The sequence below is a fragment of the Ambystoma mexicanum genome, chromosome 6p, assembly GCF_040938575.1.
Source record: "Ambystoma mexicanum isolate Mex_15411 chromosome 6p, UKY_AmexF1_1, whole genome shotgun sequence".
NCBI classification, from domain to species: Eukaryota; Metazoa; Chordata; class Amphibia; order Caudata; family Ambystomatidae; genus Ambystoma; species Ambystoma mexicanum.
In genome coordinates, this window is record NC_090935.1 from 505,223,141 (window position 1) to 505,248,813 (window position 25,673).

General features: G+C 45.9%; 1 protein-coding gene across 3 annotated transcripts in view; it reads left to right on the plus strand.

Annotated features, from left to right (window-relative positions):
* The window catches only part of RAB3C (RAB3C, member RAS oncogene family), an 829,967-nt gene that overhangs the window by 135,643 nt on the left and 668,651 nt on the right, over positions 1 to 25,673 (plus strand). For all 3 annotated transcript variants that reach the window (XM_069627320.1, XM_069627319.1, XM_069627321.1), the window contains exon 2: positions 4,611 to 4,838. In XM_069627320.1, the coding sequence (XP_069483421.1) occupies positions 4,611 to 4,838 (228 nt within the window). The remainder of the gene's footprint in view (positions 1 to 4,610; positions 4,839 to 25,673) is intronic.

Here is a 25,673-nt window from a genome sequence, read left to right on the forward strand (position 1 = left end):
TTACTCTCAATGCACTCCCTGAAAACCTAGGGCCAGACGCTTTGGTCAAGGAATATAACCAAATTATGTTCACATCACTAGATGCAATAGCACCATTTAAATTGAGACAAAGCAAACCAAAGACTCAACTCATGGTACACACCACAGCTGAAAACATTACGTGTTAAAAAAAGACTCTGTGAAACTACCTGGAGATCTCTACCATTTGGGGAAAATAAGATGAACCTTAAGACTATAACGGCCCTCTACACAAGTTAAATACTTCTAGCTAAACGTGAAATTTATAATTCTAGAATTTCACAATCCAAATCTAGCATGACAGAGCTCTTTGTCATTCTGAAAGAGATTGAAGCCCCCATCCCAGTGCCGGACAACTGTATAAAAGATGAACTCTGGTGTGATAATATACAGCAAGCACTAGCGAATAAAATTACTACTTTACAATCTAAAATTGCCAAAAAAAGCCTCTGTAAGTAACACTTCCACTACCACTATCAATCACGTACCTCCCAACAACACTGCAGACTCGCTCCGCTTTAAGTTCTCCAAAGTTACCATAATTGAAACCGAAAAAATGATTCTATTACTGAAACCCTCTAACTGCCAGGGTGATCAATGCCCTGCACAACTCATAAAGGATGCAGCTAGAGACCTCGCCCCTTTCATTACGAAACTCATTAATGCCTCATTCTCATCAGGTATTATCCCTTCCAACCTCAAAGAATCTTGGGCACTCCCATTACTTAAAAAACAGACCCTTGACCCGGCTATACCTACAAATTATCGCCCGATTACTACAGTGCCTTTCCTTTTGAAAATTATTGATAAAATGGCATACTCACAAATTCAAAAACATTTGGAATCTAACCTCTTACTAGGACCATGTCAATCTAGTTTCAGAAACCCAGCATGGGACGGAAACAGCTTTAATAGATCTTAAGGCCCAGATTGATGAACTTAGGGATAAAGGGAAATCAGCCCTCCTCTTCCTCCTGGACCTATCAGGTGCATTCAACCTTTTGGACCACGGGGTACTATGCAGTCATTTGGACACGGCTGCTCACTTTTCAAAAGAAGCCGTAACCTGGATACAATCCTTTCTTAGTAATCGGACCATGAGAGTCTTCTCTCCTACTGCAGCTGCAGACCCTGTCCCTATCACCTGTAGAGTGCTGCAGGGATCATGTGTCTCACCTACCCTATATAATATCTTCTCAAAGACCCTTTTTGATGACCTGGGTCATCTTGGAACCACCTACACTAACTATGCAGATGATACTCAGATCCTCCTACCATGTACTGGTGATTATGACAAGGATTTGGCCTTGGTCAATAGGGTGTACCTCATCATCCAGGCATGGATGGCTACCCCCGGACTATGCCTGAATGATAAGACTGAGATAATTATCCTAGGCACAACCTCATCCCTCAAAAAACGGAGTCCCAAATACTCCACCTTTAACATCGACAACAATATTATAACTGTTGCAAAGGTGGTGAAAACTCTGGGTATCTACCTGGACTCCACCCTCTCCCTCAACAAGGAGGTCAATGCCATGGCCTCGGCCATGGCGTATAAAAGTAAATTGATTAGAGCAGGTAAACCCTTTCTGTCTAATAACAGTTGTATTACCCTGGCTAGGGCACTCATCTTGTCTAAATTAGACTATTGCAGCATGCTATACATAGGGGCTAACAAACAAACTATCAAGAAAATCCAACTCCTCCACAACAATGCCCTCAGAGCAGCATTGGGTACTTCGAGGAGATATCATATATCTGACACAAGAAGAGCTAATAATTGGCTTTCGACACAAGACAAAATTAAACTAAAAGTTGCCTCACTTACTTACAAATGCCTGAACAACGCGGCACCTTGTTACTTGACACAAAGACTCGACCAGAAATGTCTCGACCAGAACCACCAGACTATCCAATGCCAACTGTCTCCTAGTGACAAAATTCAAGCTCTCAAGAGTCGGGGGCAATAGCTTCCCAGTTAAGGCTGCCCAAGTCTGGAACTCCTTGCCCCCTGCATTAAGAGCAGACCAATCTTACCCTAAGTTCTGCCAAAATTTAATAAAATGGCTCAAAGACTCAGACTTCTAGGCCTGTTCCCGACATCATGCACCTATGCTAATTATGCGATTATTGGTCACCTATTTTGACCACTACTGTATACTGTATTTGACATCTATGACTATGTGCACTTATGTATTGTATGTAATTACTAGTTACTCTCTGTTATTCGCACTGTTTGTTATGTTTCTACATCTTATACCAATCTTATGTACTGTACCGCTTTGTTATGTAACCAAGCTGTAAACGTTCTTATGCTGTGCGTCCTGATACCCTTGTGTCTGGTGCGCAATACAAGTAGTAAAACAAACCAACAAACAGTATGATGCACGTGGGGATAACATGTGCAATGACATGTGTATCTCTCACATTATGGCCACTGATATAGTGATGAAGTCCATGGAAATTAACTTACCTTATCACCCGTGATTAGTTACTTTCTTTAAAACTGACCTGTCCAAGTGTGGGTTGAAGGCTAAGTTGACATCCTCTGCAATCAGTATCTTTCTCCTTCTTAGTTACAGCAGGTTAGCCCTTAGAGCATCAAACAACCGTACAGATGCTGAATTCAGCTAGTAGATGCTGCCTGGTGTGCATTGTTATTCTCTATCGGGACAGTTACATATTCTCTATAGTTTCCTACTGCGCCCCTCCTCAGACCTATGGCTTCTGTTGTATAGTCAAGTAAATCCCCTGGTGTAGGTGACGTCACATGTAGATGATTCAGAGCATTAGTTATTGCTTATTTCGTTCAAGGTGATTTGTTTTTTGCAAGAACTCTTTCAGGGAGTCAGGGCGTACTGTACAAAGTCCACACGTGCAATCATTCCATGATAAATTGAAACCTCGGACAGAACCAGAGCTTTGAAGAAGCCCAATGATTTCCTAACTCCGTTTCCCATGCACGCCTCTGTGCTCTCGATGGGCCCCTTTTATCTCTGGGAGCATAATAGAGGGGCGCCATTAGATCAGGTCATTTCAAGTGCTGTTTGGAAACTTTGCCTGATGTGCCTTTATGATGGGTTTGGTTTTCCGCGGGGCTAAGCACTTTGGCCCTGAGTCACTAAGATGTTGCTTTGTGTGCTGAAGAATGTATGCTCCCAAAAGTCTGCAGATTGTGTACGTGCAGTGTGTGCCTGGTCCACAAGAAAGGTTACGGAGGCAAATGTCTGAGCATTACGCCCCGTGTGACTGGACGCGCAGGCTCCAGTGGATGGACCTCCAATTTCCCCCAATTTGGATATGCAGGAGGGTAGACTTTGCCAGCCACTGGGAAAGCCTGTACGCCCATCTAGAACCGGGTGCTACACAAAGATGGACAACATCTGTGGTTCCTTTTTCCGTCTTTCCTCTGGTGCAGGGTGTTTTAAGGCACTTTTCGAACTGCAGCAAATCAGCCGGAAAGAAATATTTGCTTTATTTAACAATCTTTCCTGTTAATGTTTCACTTGCCCGATATGTGACACCATTTTTCCCACTGCATGTTTCATTTCATATTTTCACACTCCACTTCTCCATGAGGAAGTGCCTTGTCAAGAAGTAGCTCCTGGAGAATGCACTCTTTGCAAAACGCGGTGCTGTTTCAGGAGCAATTGTGGAGATATGGTGAGTGCTCAGCGAGCAAGTGGGATTCTGTGTTATTTGCCACAGCCATACATTGCGCCTGGTTTTTAAATTTCGTGGTGAATCCGGCCATAATTTTTCCATCAATACCAACGCATTGGCTCAGGGATGGACTGGCCCATAGGGAACTCTGGAGATTTCCCAGTGGGCCTCTGCACCCTGGGCCTCTTTTGTGTGGTATTTTCAAATCTTCCCATAGGAAAAGGGTTGGGCTTGCTGAAAATGTGTATTATGGGGCCACTTTGAAAATTATTTCCAGGGCCTCTTTTGCTTCCCAGTTGGCTGTCTGTGTCCAGGGTGTTTTCCAGTTTTTTTGACGATCTGATGTTTTGAATGTTGAGGGGAGCGAGGAATGACTTTATGAAGAATTTCATGCAATATACAGAATGAATTTTGGCAAAGCAGCAGCTGGCAGCCTCGGTTGCTAATTTGCAGCGTGGAACTTGTGGAGATGAAGGTGGCCACTCACATTTTAGCATTGTTGTTGTGCATGTGGTTGGATCTCCGTGGCCTGCGGCCAAGAATTATGGAGGTTTTTCTTGATGACTCTTGTGGAATCAGATCCCGCTTCCTGCTTTCATCCAAACAAACAGACACATATGTGCTATTCTCTTGGCAGTTGCAAGAGCTGCTTTTAAATCCCACTGTGATAAAATCCTCTTTAGAACCTTTCTCATAACACTTGTCTAATTAAGCAGTGACCCCATGCTCTTCTCTCTTCTGGTTTCCATGGTAATGCATCATCTGGTCTAAAATAAATAACAACAAGATTAGATCCTTGCTGTGTTTTTTTGTTACTAATCAAAATGAACATATCTTGATTAGTGCTTCCAGACCCCGCCCGAGTGTGTCAGTGCACAGGATCCTGGTGAAGGACCTCTGCTAATCCTCTCGCTCTTCGCTTTCAGATGGCAGCCACCCAAGACACCAGGTACGGACAGAAGGACACGTCCGACCAGAACTTCGACTACATGTTCAAATTGCTCATCATCGGGAACAGCAGCGTGGGCAAGACCTCCTTCTTGTTCCGATACGCCGACGACTCCTTTACGTCTGCCTTCGTCAGCACAGTTGGAATTGACTTCAAAGTAAAAACTGTTTACAAGAATGAAAAAAGGATCAAACTGCAGATCTGGGTAAGCTCAGAAGCAAAATCTCATAGTTACTTGCAGACTGCCGCTTGGACTATATTGCCAATGGAATGAGGCCATGATTTATTGGTAGTTTGTCACTATATGTTTATTTGTTCATGTAAAATTGCCAGGTTCCATGACACACTGACCCTTTCAAAACCTAATATATGCAGTTGAAATTTCTTGGTACACTATGTCAGAGTTATGTTATGTTGACTTATACCATGCATCGCTACCATCCAGGGGCGGTCTCCAGAGTTACAAAAACAAGAGTCGTCAACTGGCCCCATGTCCCGAGAAGCAGCATTCAGGGTCGGATTGGCCCCTCGGCCGGGCCAAAATCGTCCCTGGGGACTGGGGGCCAGTTTCTGGCCATGCCTGGGTCGATTCTTTTTCCCACATTTCTTTTTTTTACAAAAAGCCTTTCATCCTTCTTAGGTCGATAAATGAGTATCAACACAGGTTGGCTGATATTGTATGCATATTGGTTCTATAAAAAAGAGCTTACGCGTAAGTGCTATACAATAACATATGATTTGGCCTTGGACGTCTGCTTGGATTCACAGTAATTTAGTGTACTTAGGACCAATGCTATTTGATGCCACTTGCTGTTTTGTCAAGGGGTGAAAGAACGTGTTTCATCACTGCCCGGGATGTCACTTTGGGCTGGAGTCAAATGACATCACGTCCGGTGATGTCATCAGAGGTCAACGGTCGTGAGGCGAGGGGTGGGCCACTTTTTTGAGGCGATGAGTGGGCCACTTTTCTTTGGGTGACTGGGCCTATTTCTTGTCCCAGTCCGACCCTGGCAGCGTTAAAGGGTCATAGCACGTTACCCAACATCAGTTTGCATGTTTGATATTTGGGATATATCATTGTGCTTCTGCCGCTTTAAGCATGAGCCTGCAAGACCCACCATGCAAATGAATAATGGTTTCAAATCCAGCGCAGGCTAGAGTAGCTCTGGAGGAATTGAGGCGTGGGGCCATTCTAGATAGGTATATCGCTGACGGAGGGGAGGGATGCAGCAGGAGACGTCAGAACACAAACAGTGAAATCGAGCGTGACAAAGGTCCAGTGAGAGGTTTGCAGCAGCCAGAATGTACATAGATGACACTGCACAAAGTGATTCACGAGCAAAGAATGTGATAGTAAATGCTCTTGATCAATGTGCATATGCCATTGCAAAGCGGCGCAGCTGCAAGACTACCCAGCAATGAATGACCTGTGCAAAGGATTATGCAAAGATTGTGGGTGGCCGCATCCTGAGTTGGGTGATATCCCAGCGGTAAATCTGCAAGAATACCGCCTAATGCAATTGCTGTTACCACCAATTGGTCCGGCAGTAAGCATTTTTTGGAGTCCATATGACTCAATGGGGCATTTTTGGCACAATTACTGTGGTGGTAATTGTGCCACCGATAATTGCACCGAAAATGGGTAGAAAAGGTTGTGGATTTACCTCCAGCTCAAAGCTGGAGGAGAATCCTCCAACTTTCTGCCCCGCTCATAGTTTGCGGTAATGCTTTTACCACTGCATTATTACCACACCGCCCAGCTCAAGATTGTCTCAAAATCAGGATATCCTGATCAGTGGAGATGCAGAACACATGTCAAACATTTTGAACAGCAGAAAATATGAAACACAAAGGCTGATCTGCCATGGCTGTTGCCTACAATGTAATCAGTGGGGACGGGGTATACATGGTATTAATGCATTTCTTTGTATAGCGCTACACAGACGACATTATTATCCCACAGAGTGGTACTCAATTTATCGACCTCAGAAGGATGCAAGACTGAGTGGACCCTGCCAGGATTCGAACCTGCCACATCCGGCTGCGCACAGCCACTGGGGCGACCACTTGACTCACTGTGCTATCTGACCAGCTATACGGCATGTTGTGTGGCGATAGTTGGAGGAAAGGAATGTGTGTTTGGGAAATCGCTGGAAATAACAAGGCGTCGGACACATTTGATGGACATCATGCCTCCGCTTAATTTCCAGATTCTTACAGACGTCTCTCATGGAATTTCTGGTGATTCATCAGTTTCCTTCGATAGTTTTGTGTCGATGTTGTAAACGTGATAACTGTTCAGGTGTCACGTTTAAGCCATTATCGCGAGAAGGTGAACAGTTCACAAGGAATGCAGAGAATATCCCCTGCATGGGTGTGAGAAAAGCACAACAGCACAGATTCTGAGCGCTAGCACAGATTGAAACAGCTTTTTTGACAGATGAGAGTTCTTGCCCATGTTCCCCCTTTCACTCTCCTATCATTTCACTGGCATTTCAGTTAATCAATGATGCCATCTCTGCTTTCCTTTCTTCACTTCCGTTAAGTAGTCTTTCGTGACAGTGGTGTCCAGAACGCCCTTTCTGATAGGCCCATTTTCTCAGGGTTCACACTGATGCACAGCCCCTGAAGGATCACGGGCCTATCGATTAATCGCTCTTTTCATTGGGTAACTTATTGAAGTCTACACGGCCATCATTGGTGTTGCCACTTATATTGTGTCCTGGCAGTACTTATTCAGCCTTTCCCGCTCACTGCCACATTGCCTGCTGTCATCATCAGGCAACACTCTTGTGTGTGTGTGTGCAGCCTGTCGGCAGGAGAAAATATCCGCTAACACTACGTGCATGGCAATTTCAGGCTAATCATCCACCCTATGTTGAGCATGTGTGCACATGCAAAGCCTGGCATTTCTTTTAAATCCCTCAGAAGAATTTTGTAGAATCAGGAAGCAAAGACTGAAAAGTTATTCAGCAAAGACTAAAGCAAAATGTGCACGAATGTCACCAAAGGTGAGGCCGATAATATAGAATGGTATTCTCAAAAGACATAGAGACCTGATCCCATATAGTTTATTTAGTTGTTCAGTACTTTTCATGGTCACCTGTACTTCATTTTGAACTTAACAGTGGTTCCAACATGTTTCAGCATTGGTAATTGTAGGCTTTCTTCAGGGACTCTGAACCCACACTTACTTGTCAGGGAAATGACTAGTCATGGATACAGCAGAGGCTCTATACTGGATGGTTTTCGTTTGCGAGGCCCTGAAAACGATACATTGCCTTTAATCAGTTGAGACAAGCTCCATTATCACTTTTGTTAACCTTTTATTTTAGTAAATACATTAGCACATTATATATCAGACTTCGGGATACTTATTGTCGAAATATGCTGCAGGCACTGTGATCTTAAGAAGCAGGGCATTGTCCACTAAGCGGGAGAAAGAACCCAATGGAAGTGTGACTGCCTTCTCCAACGGTGAATCTAAGACGCTAGAGCACCTTAAAGCAAGCACATATAAGCCATTCCCCTAGAATTAGAGTGGTGATCTCTCACAGATCTTTCATGCTGTGCTTCAGTGTATAGCCTTAATGAGGGATGCCAATGAGCGATGCAGGAACCCCGGGAGAGTGACCCCTGTGAAAGTTCTATGTAAGTCGTTTGGGGATGAGAGAGTGAGGATAACCACTGGATTACTGTACCCTATACTTTCTACAGCCAGATTGTAAATACGAACAAATAATCATCAAGCGACCTGTTTGTAACCTTCCTCCATTGTGCTAATTCCGCAGGTCTGAGCACATAACAGTCTATGAGGTCAGAACTGCTGCTGAGGCGGGCTCAGACTACAGCATCCACTGCCCTTTAGGGAGCCATTCTCATGCACTGGGGCCACCCTGGACACTGCAGCCCTCCACTGGAGCCTCTGTGCTTGTTCCTGTCCAGCTAAGTGGGTGAGTGAACAGGAAAGGGGCGAGGAGAGGTAGCGAAGGGATCTGTGATCCAACCGCCGTCCAAGATGGAGAGGGTGCCGCAGATTCCACCTATTGCGAGAACATCCCCGTTCCCTGGGAGTTCCTGGACATATCACTTACATTAAAAAGCTGTGAACCTCCACCTGCCTAGCCAGCCAATGTGTGACAAGGAAGGGAGAAGAGAGCAAGTGCCCACCGAGCTCCCAGGAGGGCGATGGACTTATGAAGTCGGCTCTATGTGATTTGACCAAATGATATCTGGACGCACCCACCCAATTCTGCCCTCCGAAACCCTCTCCTGTGGTCCCACTATAGAATCCCCTGAGCTCAAATACGCTGTCTTCCCTCCCCCTACTGTCCTCCCTTTCCTGCTGTCTTCGTGAATGGGGGGGTTTCATCCCCCATAAACCCCTCCCTAGTTCACCTCCCTCCTGTCTGTACACAGAATGGGGGGCTGTTCCCACATTCCCTCACCCTGAAACCTAGCGCACCCAATGCCCTCTGACTGCACTATCCACCCCAGACCCCTTAATCCCACTGAATACCCTGTAAACCCCCATGCCCCCAACCGTTTCACCCAGCTTCTTACCGGTATTTCTTTGTCACACCCCGTTCCACTTCCGGGCTCAGTACATCAGACACTGGATATAGAAAATGGACTATGTCTTCAACCATCCTGAATCCACTGTGTAGGTCATTCGGTGGCCTGTGGATTCGGCTACCCACAGTCAGTGAAGATGGGTCCAACAAATCCATCTTCTCCGAATATGGGTAGAACCATAGAGCCAACTGCTTTCCCAGCTGCTGCACTGCTGTTGAGCACAGTGAACTCTTAGAGGTACTGGGCCAAGTGGAAGATACAGTGTACTGCTGCGATGCTACTGCTGGACCGCAGGGCTCTCGTTGAGGTGTTGTACAATGGGGAAGTGGGATAGACCCTTTTTGCTGGGACGCAGAGCTCTCTTATAGCTGGTGAAACACGGGGCCGAGGAGGCAAACTCCTACTGCTGGGTTATTGGGAACTCATAGGTGCTGGACATCAGGGAAGCAGAGGTACAACAGTACTGCTGGACTATGAGGCACACTTCGACTACCGGTTAGATGAGGAGAGGACTGCACTACAGATTGATAAGATAGTAGAAGACATCTACAGCCAATTTGAAAGAAGCAGGGGCCCCAGCAGGCCAATGGCTGATGCCAAGACCCTTCAATCTATAGTCTGTCTGACATAGCAGTGGAGGGGCGCTGTATAGAAAGTCTTGGATTAGTCTTCTAAGCAGCATACCAACTATAGTGCTGTATGTGAAGGGCTTATGACTGCAGAAAGGTTGGAATGTTGAGGCACTATAAACTGTCTCCTCGGAGAGTGCTGCTACTACTTAGTGTAGTGCCGTGAGGGATACAGCCATGCTTTAAGCTACTGATGAATGTCCTTCAATTTAGTCCCCAATTTGACTTTAAGTCCTGCAGAACTTCCACATCAGTGCACAATTATGGAAGCTGCAACATGCTTCAATTCTCTTTATGATGGTACTGTATGCGTTCGTGTAGTGCCACAAGCTCATCCTGTATTAGGAGTTACTCAGGACGCCACTCATAGGAGGTGATGGCCAATAGGGGTCACCAAGCGTGGACGAAGCGTCACGTGAATCACTCCCCTTTCTGGGCAGTTGGGCCGTAAATCTGGTCATTTGAAATACACCATATAAGGGGTTGAGGGCATATCTGCCTAACATCCAGGTTTCGCCTGGAGACTCTGTTTTTTTACGCTCTTTTCTGGGTCTCCGGGGAAGAGCGTGGAGTCTCTGAGTTTTCCATCCATTGATGAAAAAGAACGTGCAGCTGCAGCGCATCATTGAATCCATGGAGCAGTTAGAGGAACGGGCGGTAGGACGTGCTCTCATCCTAAGTGTTTAATACACAATCAGGAACGGTCGGCAATGCATTCACATGAATCCTGGCACTAAAGTTGGGGATCCAAGGCAACAGGCACTTTTTGATCCTTATTTTCTAAGAACTATGGAACTGTAGTGGAAAAGTTGAAAATCCGGACCCAAGCTAGCAGGTGTGCTGTGCATGACGGAGCCATTTCATGGTGATCTACAGTCATGTCATGTGGGTTTTGAGCCCCTACTCCATAGTTTGAATGGTGTAGTTAACTTTTTTTTTTACTTCCATTAAACTACTGTTTTGTTGTGCTTAAGGTGAAGTAATGGCACAGGGTACTGAGTGTATGCACCTGCCGCTTGTTTCCTGATGGTGTGCGTTTTAGCGCCACACTAGAGCCATCATTATTGTTAATGACCGTATGTTGCTGCTGTGAAATTGGTGTTGCTCGCTCCTCACTCTAGTTGTGCTACTTTCTTTGTATGGTATGATGTGTAGGAGGTGAGCGCAGTGGCAGGTGTGCTTGTGTGGGTTGTCCTCTCCAAGCTTGATTTTACTTTCCTATTGGTGTTTTCCTAATTGTATCTTTTATCTTGTGGGGTGGGGTGACGTGTACACATGTTATTGCATGTGGCTTTAAGGTGCTCCTGAGCATATGTGAAAATGTGGGCGTGGCATTCCCTTGACATAGATCACAGGATTTTTCATTTTAGAAGGTAGGCAGGTACGGTTGAGGTGTAGAGAAAGGGTCCTACAAAATCATCGAAGGGCAAGACTCAGCTCACATTTTTGACAATGCAATTGTCAATCAATTTTCACCATACCACAACTTAGTCAAATTCCAGAACGGAAATTCTTTTTTGTACTAGTTTGTGCAGGAGAGAACTCAATAGGTAAGGAATATCTTACAAGTGAGCAACAATTATTACAAAATAGAAATGCATGTTATTTACACTGTGTTATCGTTTCCAAGTACGTGCGCCACTCTTGGTGATGGCTAGGCTTGATCAATAAATTGTCTTCAAACAAAATAAAATAAACATTCCCTTACATTGTTTCCTAATGTCAAACAATTCAGTTCATGAGTCCTTAAATAAAAATAGATATCTCAATAGGAACGGGTTTTAATATTCTTGAAGAGATGGAGTCTCTCTGACGGTCGTCTCCTATTAGTTACTGCGCGCTTCGGGCAAAATTACCCTTCTTTAGGTAAGGATATCTGGGGATGTAATAAAGTTCTAGAAATAAATGTAAAGATGTTTTTTGTCAGTGTTCTGAAAAACACTTCAATTTCACGACAATCATGATTAAAATCAGTGGATCAATTATCCTCTGTCACTGACCTTGGGGTTCGTGTTGCGACAGGTTGTGATGTACTTCACATATGTTTCGCTGTCCATTCGCCGTTTCTGTAGGTGACATTAGGCCCCGGCATGACAGCCTCTTTCCCCGGGCTCGCCATGCCCCGCAAGAGCTGTTTTCCTTTTGTTTTTGCCATCCTGTCCTACACGCTGGGTTCCTTCCTCGGCCAGCCTCTGCCTCGGAACCTCCTAATCCGTCCCCCTTTTGGCTCGGGGCGCTCTTCCTGCGTTTTGAACTATATACGTTGTGGCAGGAATGGGGGTACTAAAACGTGAAGTTGCAAACGGGCAGTGGGGAAGAAAACAGGTCTTTCCTTTAATGTCTATGCTGCTAACGCAGCAGAATGTTGTTTTTTTGCCCATAATTACATGGCAGCAACCATTTTCATTTACTGATTTTTTCCTCAGGGCGACACGCGTGGGTGAAAGCGGGAGTTTACTTGGGAAAGGCTGAGGTGCGAAATGTCGTTTATGTTCCCTGATATTCATGGCTACAGGCTTTACTCGCACAGTGTTTCCAATATCTTTCGGAGACACGGCTGCCTGAAGCACTGAGATTGCGTTTCTTATTGAGAGATTTAGGGCAGTATGCTGTTGCTTTGCCGGGCGAGTTAAATGGTCTATCAGCTTTTGTTGTTCGAGTTCAAAGCCAACTGTTGTGAGGTCGCCCGTGTTTGGGAGGTCCTGCGTAGCGTAGGAGTTAAGAGTGTTCAGTCTGCAGGTCCAGGCTGGGTCCTGCCGTCGCTATTTGCCTTTTGCGCAGTCCACATAAGAAAGTGTGCGTTTGTTTTCTCTTCTGCAAAACTAAGGTAACCGCCGGCATGGGAAGCTGAGCAGATTTTTTTTTCGTTTTCAGTGGTAGTCGGCAGAACTTTTTTTGTCCCGTGTTGGAGTCCTGGAGGGGTGGTGACAATTTTTGAAGTTTCAAGAAATGTCCACTTTGGCCTCTTTGAAAGGATGAGCATCACGCGTTGTGTAAATGACGTATTCAGCAATGTGGGATAGGTATCAGTGTAGCAATACTGGCATTGGTTTGCCATTAACAAGGTGGTGAGTTTGAGGCCAGTGTGCAGAAATGGTATCTATTGTTTTTAAGCACTCATTCCAGTAGCTGGGGGGTTTGTTAATTGTTTCCCTGTTCCTTTGAATAGGTTGGGCCTTGTAGGTGGAGCATTCATTTAAGGCCTGTCAGTGCGCAGGGTTGAACAAATGCCGTTTTGGTCGACGCAAGGATGGTTTGGACTGTGTTGACCAGTCTATTAATGCTCTGTTTGGTTGAAGAGTACTCTGTCAAACAAATTCACTATTTATTTATTTATTTATTTATTTATTTATTTATTTATTTTTTAAATTCATTTTCTTGGCAAGTCAGTGTGTGTTTTATTTTTCATTATCCTTTACTGCCTTGACATGATATGATATGATTTGGTATTTATAACGTGCCTTTACACAAGTGTTTCTACGTTCCACAAGACAAAGGAGGGGATGACAAGACAAACAATCTTACTAGGTGTGTGCCATTCAGATCGTGCAAGTGCCACGAGAAGTGCAGGGGAAAGGTTGTGGGGAGAAGTGCATGGAAGGAGTACGAGGGGAAGTGCAGTCAGGACAGCAGGGCTCAGAGTAAGTGTGAGGACGGCAGAGGACTACACAGTGCAGTCCCAGACCGGAGGTGCTGGGTAGGCCACAAGGCAGTGCAGAGCGACTGGATGGGGAGGGGGCATGGTACCTTGTGTGTCTCTGAAGGCAACCACCCCCACCAGTCAGGACGAGCAGATAGGTAGATCTGTAGGGGAAAGGGAGAGCAAAGGAAGAAGAGACAAGGAAGGTCTTGAGTGGCTTCTAGAACTTCAGGTGATCTGGCTAAGTCTGAGAGGGGCAGGGAGGCCATTCTAGAGGGAGGCACCTACAGAGGAAAGGGATCTACCTCCCACACTCTGTCTGGGGAAGCATCTGACCAGCAGAGAGGTGGAGGTAGCTGAGAAGAGGGCTCTAGAAGGAAGGTATTTTGCATGAGAGTGTTGGATATAATGAGGACTGCTTCCGCAGAAAGCTGTGTGGATGATGCAGACGGTCTTGAACTTGATCCTCGCGGCCACCGGGAGCCAGTGTAGAGATCTCGAAGCTGGAGAGATGCAGTCCTTGAGCTTGATGCCAAGGATATGTCTCGCAGTCCTGTTCTGGATTAGTTGAAGAGAGCGAAGAGTAGAGTTAGGAAGATTGAGAAAGATGCTGCTGCAGTAGTTCAGCCTGGAGAGAACCTGAGCACTGGAGACAGTGAGCTTCTGGGGGAGGGTGAGAAAAGGTAGGATAACTCTGAGGAGTTCAGCTGGAAGTGGGCCTTCTTGGCTAGGTCTGTGATGTGTGGCGAGAAGAAGAGAGTGGAGTCGAAGATGACACCAAGGTTTTTTGCCTCACTAGAGGGTCAGGGGAGGGGGCCCAAATAGGGTGGCTAGAGGAAGAGAGGAGCAGGGGTCCGACTGAGAAGAATGTCTTACTGGCATTAAGGCAGAGCTTGTTAGAAGTGAGCCATCCTTGAATAGAGGATAGACAGTCAGGAATGAGTGAGGAAGGAGAGGAGGCTGAGGGTAGCCTGAAAGAGAGCTGTGCGTCATCAGCATAACACTGAAAGTTACAGGAGAAAGCAGAGATAAGGTGGCCCGGGGGGGCAGATAGACATTGAAGAGCCTGGGTCAGAGGATAGAGCCCTGGGGAACACTGCATGTGGAAAGAGAGGTGGTGGAGAGCAAGGACCCAAGTTGGACCTGGTAGTGTCGGTCCAAGAGGAAGGAGGTCAGCCACACCAGAGCCTGACCACTGATGTTAAGGTTCACACTGAGACGGTTGATCGGGGTGGCATGATTGACCATATCTAAGGCAGAGGAGAGGTCAAGGAGGATGAGGACAGAGTGAGAGCTAGAGTCAAGGTTTGAGAGCAGATCTTCAAAGGAGTTCACAAGATCTGATTCCGTGCCTCTGGCGGATCTGAAGCCAAACTGATGGTCATGGAGATAACCAGCAGATTCAGTATGGAGGTTCAGTTGATGGATGGACAGTTTCTCAAGGAGTTTGCCCAGGAAAGGAGTCATAGAGATTGGGCAATTGTTGGTCGAGCAGGAAGGATCAGCAGAAGGCTTTTTCAGGAGGGGGTGCACAAGGGAGTGCTTGAGAAGAGAGGGGATGACCTAGTGGCAAAGGAACGGGTGCAGAAATCAGCCAAGGCTGGATCGAGTTAAACAATGTTGTCCTTAATGGTTCTGGAGGAGCATGGGAGGACCTGTTTGGATGAAACTTTCATAGACTGGACTTGTCTAGAAACATCATCAGGTGTTATAGGAGAGAGAGAGGAGAGAAGGAGAGAAGAGGGAAAGGTGGCCAAAGGAGGCCTGAGAGAGTTAGAGGGAGAGAGATGGGGATAGGACGATAGCGTGGACAGGGTGTCCTGAATGTTAGTGCTGAAATGAGAAGCCAGGGCCATACAGAGGGCCTGGGAAGGAACAGGAGAGGTGGAGACTGCAGTTGGATTGGCCAGCTCCTTGGAGATTTAAAAAAGTTTGGCTGTGCTTTTAGAGGCCGCAGAGACTCGGGCGTGAATATGGACCCTCTTCTTGGAGAGGACAGAGAGTCTGTATTGCCTTTGGAGAAGGCTGCAGGCCAGTTTGTCAGAGGATGTGCCGGAAGCACTCCACTTCCGCTCGGCCACTCTGCACTTGCATTTCAGAGTAGCCAGGTCAGTGTCATACCAAGAATTGCACGATATCCTGTGATTATAACAAAACAAAAAAAAGAGAGGGATTTATTAACAAACCCAAAACAGTGAAAAAAACACTGATTTAAAAAAAAAAGTATGTATGGTGGGTGGGCTAAGAATATAAAACGGGTGGAAAGGGGTTGGGGTGGGCTTACACTCATAGGCAAACAGGGGTATTGGGGGAACCTCCCCTCCAAACAGGAAAAAACAAAATTCTGCTGTTTTGGTTTCGTTGAAAAATCCCTGTCCGTAATTGTTTGCGAAAAAAATCACATAGAACCGAATTGCACTTGGAAGTAGGCTTGGAGGCAAGCTTCAGACAGATCCTCATGACAGGGGCAAGGATATCGAGAGCATTGGAGATAGAGAGATGAAGGTTGGAGAGGGCTATTTTAGAGTGGTAGTCAGCCACAGGGGTAGGAGGAGAAGAGAAAGTAGAGGCAAAAGCAGCAACAAACACCCCCTTCATAGGTAAAATGACCACAACGGAAGGTGGCAGTGCTGGGGTAGGTTTTGGCAGGGGGGAGAGACAGTTTCAGGTGAAAGGAAAACAGAAAGTGGTCAGTCCAAGAGAGTGGAGAAGTGATATGGATAGAGAGGGGATGTCTGAGGAGATGAGAACATCCAAGGTGTGTCCTGCTGAGTGTGTCGGACAAGACGGAAGAATAGAGAGGGAGAGAGAGTGTCAAAAAGGTTGCGTAGAAGCCCAGAGTGGTCAGTGGAGTCCAAGTGGATGTTGGAATCCCAGTGGAAGAGAAGCTTAGAGGAAGAGGCACGGAGAGAGGAGAAGAGATCAGCCCATTCAGAGAGGAAGAGAGCCACCTGGCCAGGTGGCCTGTAGATGGTGGCCAAAGTCAGAGAGAGGCTAGGAGATATAGAGAGCCTGCACACCTGTCATTCAAAGGAGGAGTAAGCCTGGGTGGAAATGATAGAGGCAGGGAACCACTTAGGAAAGATCAGGGGAACTCCACCTCTGGGCCGATTGGTCATGGGTTCTGAGAGCATCTTGTAGCCCTCAAGGAGGAGAGTGTCAAAACTGGTGACAGAGCTGGCCGTGAACCAAGTCTCAGTGAGAGCAAGAACATCTAGATCTAGGTTTTCGAGGAGGTGGCAGGTGTCAGAGGAAGGTTTGACAGAAGGGTGTTGTACATGGACCAGATTGTCACTTTTGAAAGACTTCTGTGGTGGGGTACAGGAGAGGGTTCAACGGAGAGGTACACCCAGTAGAAGAGGAATAGGGGCCCAAGAGAGGACAGAGGTAGAAGGAGGGGGCAGATGGCTCAGAAAGGAGGGTGCCAGGGAAGAGGCAGAGGACGAGGAGGTGAGTGGCAGAGGAGCCGGAGCGGTAGAAGTGGAAGGTGGCAGAGGAGCCAGAGAGGTGGTAGAGGTAGCACTAGGTGGCAAAGGGCCCAGAGAGGAGGCAGAGGGGAGAGCCACAGAGGAGGCAGCAGATGTGGAAGGGAGTGGCAGAGGAGCTGGAGATGTAGAGGTGGAAGGTGGCTGAGGGGTCAGAGAGGTGGTAGATAGAGTAGCAGGAGAAGGGAGGAAGTTGATAAGACATGCAAGATGCCTTTCCAGGAGCAGGAGATTGGGATAAGTGCCCTGGACTATGACGGTCCCATTTAGATAGACATTAATGATGGTTCTGGAGGACAGGAAGGAGGCCAAGATGACCTCCCATCTTGTGCCACCATAAATGGGAGATGAAGAGAAAGGAGATGGTCCATAGGTCAGGAGAGGGAACGACGAAGAGGATGCCGGTAAGAGTCTGTCTGAAGGAGGCACTGGCGTAGGTGTCCGCGATGGGAAGGCCTGGATTGGAGGTCATGAAGTCCTTCTTGAACTTCATCCTTCCAGACTTCGTGAGAGGGATAGGATAGGTGCTAGAAAAGCACCATAGAGGGGTGTAGGTAGAAAGAGGAGGGAAAACTGAGAGGGAGAAGAGAGAGGAGAGGAAGCACAGCACAGAACTACACCAAACAGGTTGCACCCACTGGGTGGGGACATAGTGGGAGGATGCAACACAGAGGGAGGTACAGTAAGGAATGTAACAGAGAAGCACAAGCACGTAGACTCAACAGTGTGAACAAACACCAGAGGAAAGGGCAGAGGAGGCAGACAACCAGGAGCAGCAGGCCTAGAGGGGGGTGGGCAAATGACCAACAACCAACAGTAGCCCAAGTGGATGCACAGAAGAGCAGGCACCTGGAAGGAGGAGAAGGCCTTGTGGGCACCAACAGTAGCCAGACGTAAACACAGGTGGACACTAGCGAGGGGAAAGGGCCTAGGGGGGGACAATAGAAGCAGAGTGTGAGGTGCAACCAACAATAAACCTTAGAGGTAGGTCCCTAGACAGGGAAAAAGCCTAGGGGTCACAACAGGAACAGAATGTAAGGTACAACCAACAATAAACAACAGTAAACACAGGGGGAGGAACCTAGAGAGGGAAAAATGCCTAGAAGGCACAACAGAAGCAGTGTAAAAGTAACAGCACAGGAACAACACACCTAGAGGAAGAAACGCAAAGGAAACAGCAGGGAACACAAAGGGAGGCAGCTGTGAAAGAGGAAACCTAATGTGTCCATGGAGACAGTGTACATTTAGACTAGCGTTTAAGTGGAAGTATGTGCGAGGGCAGAGCAGATTAGTAGAGAGCATTGATGGCTGCTCTCCCTGCCCGCAACTTTCTTACTGTACGGTCGCTGATGGTTGATGGCTGCGCAGCGTACTTGCACCCTGGGCTGCAACCCCTTTGTTACCAAACACCTGCCTTGCACAATACTGCATGCTTAGCCTGCTCTAGTGGAGGAATAATGGGGTTGCTTCTTATTTACTGAAATGGAGTTTCCCATGTTTCTCCAACTAACTCTAGAGCACAAAGTCTGTATTTTATTGAATAAGGGGGCTCCGTTAAGCCTTCGTTAAACGTGCTCTCCTTTAAGGAGTGGCAATGCTACATGTGGCTTTAGTAGATGTTGTAGCAGGTCAGAATGCATTTCCAAAGTTAGATGTTGCAAGGTTATGTTAGAGAATGATGGGCGATGTTCCCTTGGAATTGGATTGGGTAATTCGCAATAACAAGGTTGAACATTTTGAAGCAAGAGCAGGCAAGGTTTACCATTTGAGTCTAAACAGAAGGAAAAGTAATTAGCCCATTTGCTGGATCCATTTTTAGGCTAACATAGCATTGCAGTTCTATCTTTTAGTTGTGGGGGTTTTTCTCCACATCCTAATGTGCCTTCACTATCAGGGTAATCCAGTGATCTTCTGTTGCCCCCTTTTGATAGTGCCTTAGAATGAAGAATCATTCATATTTAATAGAGGCATGTATCTTGAATAATGTTTTGGATGTGCTGCATTGGTAGAGTGTGTAGTCTTAGTGAGCCCCAACGTTTGCACAAGAAGAGTCACCACGTGCAGTGCATAGAAATATTATTCTGGGTTAGATGGCAGCTTGGAAATGTTCCCCATGCTAGATCACCCAATTTGCCTTGTTTTATATAGGAATCACTTGCACTTAGTGACATCTACAATGTAGCCTAATCTTTCCACCCTGTAGAGGTGAACATATCAGTGAGGTTCTCTACTATCATGCCCAGGGGAGTGACGGAGCCAGCCTAAAGGCGCCCTGCAGTAAGGCTACTGCATCAGTGTGCCCTTCATCCCATCTGATAGCGCTTCTGTGTGAAGCACTCTGTCATTTTCAATAAATAAGTGAAAATAGATCAATTCAATTGATCCATAAAATGTATTTGTATGTGCAGTAGACAGACCAATATCCAGCAGATCCCAGTGCATGATGCATTGCATTACTGGGTGTAGCGATGGCTCGAGGGCAAGATAATGAATGTGTCCATGTGTTTATTCTTGCCAGCTGGTATGGGCTACAGTGCCGTGTTTGATAAACTACCTTGCTCAGAGATCTACATTTGGTGGAAGGTTATACATTTCCAGTTCCTTCCTTCGAAGTGGTTGGTCCTTTGTTTGAGACTTTTTGTTTGTGGCCAATTCAAAGTACACTAAACAATTGATACAATCACACTGCGCATGTACTCCAAAGACTTTTTTATATGAGTAGAATTGGTGGATGGGTTTCAGCCGACACATGTTTCGAGCACATGTTTCGAGCACAGCTCTTCTTCTAAGGCTTAAACTTCCTGTTATGTCCACTCGTGTTAGAAAATTACTGTACCGATTCACAATTATAACAGATCTGTGGCTGCATATCTCAATAGTGTGGAAATTATATATCCCCAAAATTGCGGAATGACAATCAGCTGATAGATGTTTTCAGCAACTGAGCATTTTCACACATCTCATCCGGTAGGTCATTTGAAAAGTAGCACCTTCGTACAAGGATCGAAATTAAGATTTTGTTGACCTGGAGCAAAACGCATCTCCTGGGTATCAAGCATCGCCTATTGGGCAGAAGCTACGCTGGGGTGCCAGGAGTCAGGCTGTAGCACGCAGCAATTCTAACATGTGCTGCAAGATGCAAAGTTTTAACTTTTTATCTATTACATATTATACAATATTCTTTACATGTCCCTTGGATGTGTCCTTTATACTTAAAACTACACCATTAACATCACATGGCTAGGCTTCTATGGCACCAACGTGCCTGGGGAGTCAAAGGTAGCTCCTGGTTGCTGCTGCTTTTAAGCTAAGCAGGATCACCATAGCTATAACCAGGATCTAAATAGTTCCCATCTCCTGGCAATTTCAAACCCTGCTCTTATTATGGTACCTGGATTGATCAAGGACTGGTTTTGGGAGATCTGTGTTTATTAGGAATGTTTTATATTTTCTTTTGGTGCAGTGCTAGTGGGCTCTAGTTAGTATCTTCTGTGTCTATCTTTGAATACATTACTATTTAGGTCCTTTTGTCGCACAGGGTATTAACACATGTGTCCATTCTCTGTATGAATGGTTATGCCCGTGCTGCCCATTTGTTCTTATGCTTTCCGTTTCAGCTGGGAAATATTGTACCTTTAATATAGCTTTCTGTGGATAATACTGAACTGCATGGCATAAGTATAACATTTCTTATACACTGGGAGCATTCTTATTGCCGGGGTGAATGCTGGGATTGCGTCTCTCCATGACATGGACCCCTGGTGAAAGTGCCATTCATAGAGTTTCCATGAATTATGTTTTGGAATATAATTACTGTTCTCGTGTCTGTCTTAAACACTGCAGAAAGTTTAATCATATCAAGTTTGAATTCACTTTCTGTACCTGATTGTGAAACAGTTATGTGCTTTGCAGGCACGAAGGTTATAGCTGTTTGGCAGAACTGGGACTAGATTGCTATCCTGGGCATTGCTGAGCCTTGTGTGTGCAACTTTGAACCTGCGGGAGAGGTGGGGAGGAGAGGATCATGGAGAACTTTGGGTCTGAAGCATTTATGTCATTGAAACGTCATGTAAGCAAATGTCTCATGTTGACTTATTTGTGGCTTTGCAATCCATGAATGGCTCAGAGGGATTCCTCTGTCCAATGCATCACACCTCTAGAGCTTCTTTATACCAATCTCCCCGTTTCATGGGGATTGAGCAAGCTATGCTGCAGATAACTGCGCAATGGCCATATGATTTATGCCGAAACTTTAATCCCTACTCGGACTGTGTGGAGGACCGAACTCGAGCATAGGATTCCAACTTGTAATGGGGTTAGTATTTTCTGCTCATTCATTCACCAAATGCGGCATTCCTATGCTCTGGCATTCATTATGCAGTATTCCTATCCAATTGGCGGCTATTCAAATGGTTTACGCCTAAAGGTCCGCTTCTTCTCAGTCGTTAGGAAGCAAATGTATGCCCAGTGGAGTAATTTTGATTGGGTTGGTAATTTCGCTTCATTTTCTATTTATATTATCAAATTGCAGCAGTGAGATATAGGGTATTCAGTCTTTCAGTATCCTTTGGCAGTGGAGAGGCTGCTCTAAATGGTCACAGCTTTGGTAGAGATTTACTGACAAACATTACTTTCATCGATTTACTTTACATCTCTAGAGGCCCACAGGCAGGGCGCATTCACACGAGGATGTTCGTAAAGGGGATTGTCCTTAGGTCCAGCTTCAGTCTCATGGAGTGGTTGTTCAACAATGTAGCGATCTGGGGGAAATAAGCATTTCTTTGTCAGTGGTGCGGCCTAATTTCGGTTTGACTGGGAAAGCTGGAATATATAAGGTTCAATACAATTTCTCAGGGGTCGTCTGCACATTTGTAGACTTAAGCATGCTGCTGGAATGGGAGAGGGTGGCATGCAAAGTCAATAGCAATTTTCAATGAACTGCATTTTCGAGGTTCACATTTGGTAAAGTATTTATCAATCCTGCTGGCCCTGTTCGAGTTAATTTGTTAGCACTTTCTTTTCTGCCTTTATCGTGCCTTTTTCCCAACTAGAAACACCTGTGTACAGGCACGTTATAAATGACTTATCATATCACATCATACCTGGACAAGGTCATGATATTTAGCTCGTGAGTGCACATTTCAAATTCCTAATGCTGCAGATGGTTTGAGATTCATAACCAGCAATGGTTGTTTGCTGTTTCTTGTTTCATAGAAGAGGGTTCATCTTTCGAGCTGTATTCTACACAGTTAAACGCCAGCAGGAAAAACATAAGTTGCATGTATTACGATAAGGGAGTTGTAAGGATTCTTGGTGCAAGGTTGTTTGGCCACTTGTAAATTTAGGTGCAGGCTTTCCCCTGGTAACGTGCCCTACTTGAAAATGTTCGTATTGTTTGGGCTGTACTCAGAAAACTGCCATCCTGATTTGGGACATTTTGCCGGACTGAATGGGAAAGCACTAGTTTGGTTTCGAAGCATGGGTCGACCAGATTTTGCATCGCCAGATTTTGTCACTGAGGGCAGGGGTCTACCACCCAGGTGGTTATGCTGCTGGCCCAGTAGTAAGCAATGGGGTTCATTGGCATTAACTTGATACAAGGGCTGAGGACTGCTGGCGGAGTGCGAGTGGCCCGCAGGCTCCTCACCCTGTTGCAGTATTGACGGGAACCCAGATAGGTTTGATTACATCATAGTGCCATAATGTAATGATTTGTAATCCTGCTGCTTTTGCCCTGGTTGTGTCAGGATGCATCCTACTTGGTCCTTGAGGGGCGTTGGCAGCGAGCCGTTCCCTCCTCAAGTTGGCGCCTTCAGCGCTATGGCTCATCCCACACCAACATGGCCGACATGACTAATATGCCGATTGATGTCCTTCCCTGACGTACAGCGCTCCACTTAAAACAACCATAAAGATGCCGCCCGCAAAGGTAATCCTTGCGTCGCTACTTCTCTCCCTTTGCACAGCGCTTTGTTTCTCCTTTAATTCCCTTATTGCTTTTCTCTTTCTCTGCCTGCTTCCCTTGACCCGCATACCTCTTTCCTGTTACTCTGCTACCTTACAAGAGCCTTCCTTGCCTACTCACTTCTTATACTGCCTTGCTGCTGCCTCTGAGATCTGTTCTCAGCAATCCTCTACTGGTGCTCTGTAACAACTGCTATCCTGAAAGCCTTGGGCACTCCATCCCTGCACAGCAGTAGGAATCCAAAGGATTTTCTCCATGGAGTGTTTTCCCTCTTGTTGGGCTGCTCCTCTGGGGTAGCCATGACAACTTTCCTGAGAAATACCAGTCCCAGTTAGACCTACAGGGTTTCTGGGACCTGGGAAGTGCTTCCAGTTTATGAGATGTCCTTGCGGGTAATGCACGCTATACTTCAATGACATGAAGTGGTCCCTGTCAATCATACAGAATTGCTGTATGGAATAAAATGTTAAATAAAATTGGACATTTTCATCCATATTTCGTATTCCAGTGTCTTCTCATCTGTTTGAACAGAGGTGTACACGACTGTGAACCCTATGTGTAGAGGTGCTAGATCTTCGATGGCTCCAGGGATTACTGGTACTAGTGTGAGGCCCCATATCGGCAGTGGGGACAGTGGTGGTATAGTGTACCGCAGTGCAGGTGACCCATAGGCAGGGCAACACAAGTGTGCTTCTTCCAATTTAAAAACAACCTTGATTTTATGGCAGTTGTGGGGGTCCCCGCACACATGGATTACGGGCGCCTTTTTCTCTTAAATGCTTTTCATTCCAAGGTTGGTGCGAGCAGCTCACACTCAGAAAACCTGAAGGGATGCCATACCCATAAGAGAAGAACGTGCCCATGCATTCGGATTGCAGCCAATGGACGTAGACTTCCTTGCAGCTCGGGTGAGGGGCCACAAGACGCACGTCTTACAACAGTGATTGAAATGAATGGGGCCTGTATCTTACTGTCTCCTGCCCTGCATGACTACATGAAAATAACCTTTCATGACTTTCCACCTTCGCATTCTAGCTTAGACCTATCACTCAGCATTTGACGACATAGTCCCAAAGGCCTTATGTTATTAAGTGCGCTGCTTTTATCAGCTATAGGAGTATAACCACATGACCTATTTCCTCAGCTTTCACAGAGACATGCGTACCCCTGTAGATATACAACAAGTAATTATTTTTTGCTTAGTAATGGGGGATGGCGATTCACTAATTGCGCATGTCTAGTGTTGAACCTAGTTTCACACTGTTATGTTACTAGCTAGACTCTCTGAGCAGCCCTACTACAAGGCAATGCTGCAGTCGTACTTATTGTTCTAGTTAACTGTATCCAGACCGCACTGTGTGAATCACAGTATTTAGCACAACACGGTCCCACTTACAGACCAATTTGTATTCACAAAATAAAAGTTAATTATTTGAACGGGCATTAGACCTAGTTGGCGAACATGTAGAGACATTTACAAGTTGTGTTGCTTGTCACTTAGTGCTTCATGCTGTGCTATGCCTTCAAAGTTCACAAATGAATCTCATTTCGATTTCGGAGAGTATGTGTGAGTGCTGCCGTTGGATGCATGTTGGCACTGAAATGAGTGAGGGTCTTTGAGTGATCGTCTGCTAGGTCAGCCCCTTGCTCCCTTCAGCTCCACACTCCTAGCTTTCCCCTGCAGAGCATCTCAGTGTGTCTCACAGGTGTACTCTACCTGGTCGTTTTACCTCTAATCGCCCCCTCTGTTGCAGAACCCCGCTTTTGGGAGACAACTGCTCCCTCATTGTACTGTGTGCATAGGACATGGATGCGTGATGCGGTGGTTGGAAGGATGAGCCTGAATGACTGATGTCACAGTTCGCTCGCATGGAATCCTGGGAGAGAGGCCCTTGCGAATGATCCATGTAAGTCAGGTCGGGATGGGACAATGAGCTGTGAGGAGGGACATTGGATTACTGTACTCTGTACCAGAGCCAGATGTTAACTAAGAAGAAATAAACATCAGTATACCCTTTAGTAACCTGGATCCAGCCTGCACATTCCATCTGAACTGAGAGCATAAGAAGAGTAAGCTCAGGGGCAACATGCTTGCCTTGGAAGCAAGAAGACACAGAGCAACACAGGTTCGATCCCCGCTTCCACACTTACAAACCTCTGGGTATTAAGCGTGTTATAAATAACCTATCATATCATAACGCAAGCATGCTGTGTTGCTGACTCTAATGAATGCGCAACAGTACAAGCTATCCGAGATCCCAGTTGGCAGCGAAATCTGTAGACGTGATAATAAAATAATATGAAACATGAATTAATCATTCATGACAGATTCCTCCCACTTCTTAACACTGTGATATTAGTTGTGATTATGGCCCAGTTTAACAGTACTCATTTTATCAGCCACTGTAGGGACTGGTGGGACTGGTGGGATTCCCACCTGAGAAATACAGTTTTTTTTTTGGCTCAAATGAGTTTATTGAAAACGTATGATATTAATGAATGATAAAACAGACCCAGATTCAGCAAGTCCACTTCCATGTAAACAAGGAACATCTTAAAAAGAGACAGGCAGTGTTTGTTTTGGGTAAGAGCCAGTAGATTAACAAATAGACTGTGATGCCTTCACGATGGATAAGAATGTGCTGCGGCCGTTGCTGTATAATGATGGTACAAAAGATGGGATACCGATGCGAAGTGGCTTAAGAGGAGGGAAGCATAGGTGGAGGAAAGGAGAAGGCCAGAATGT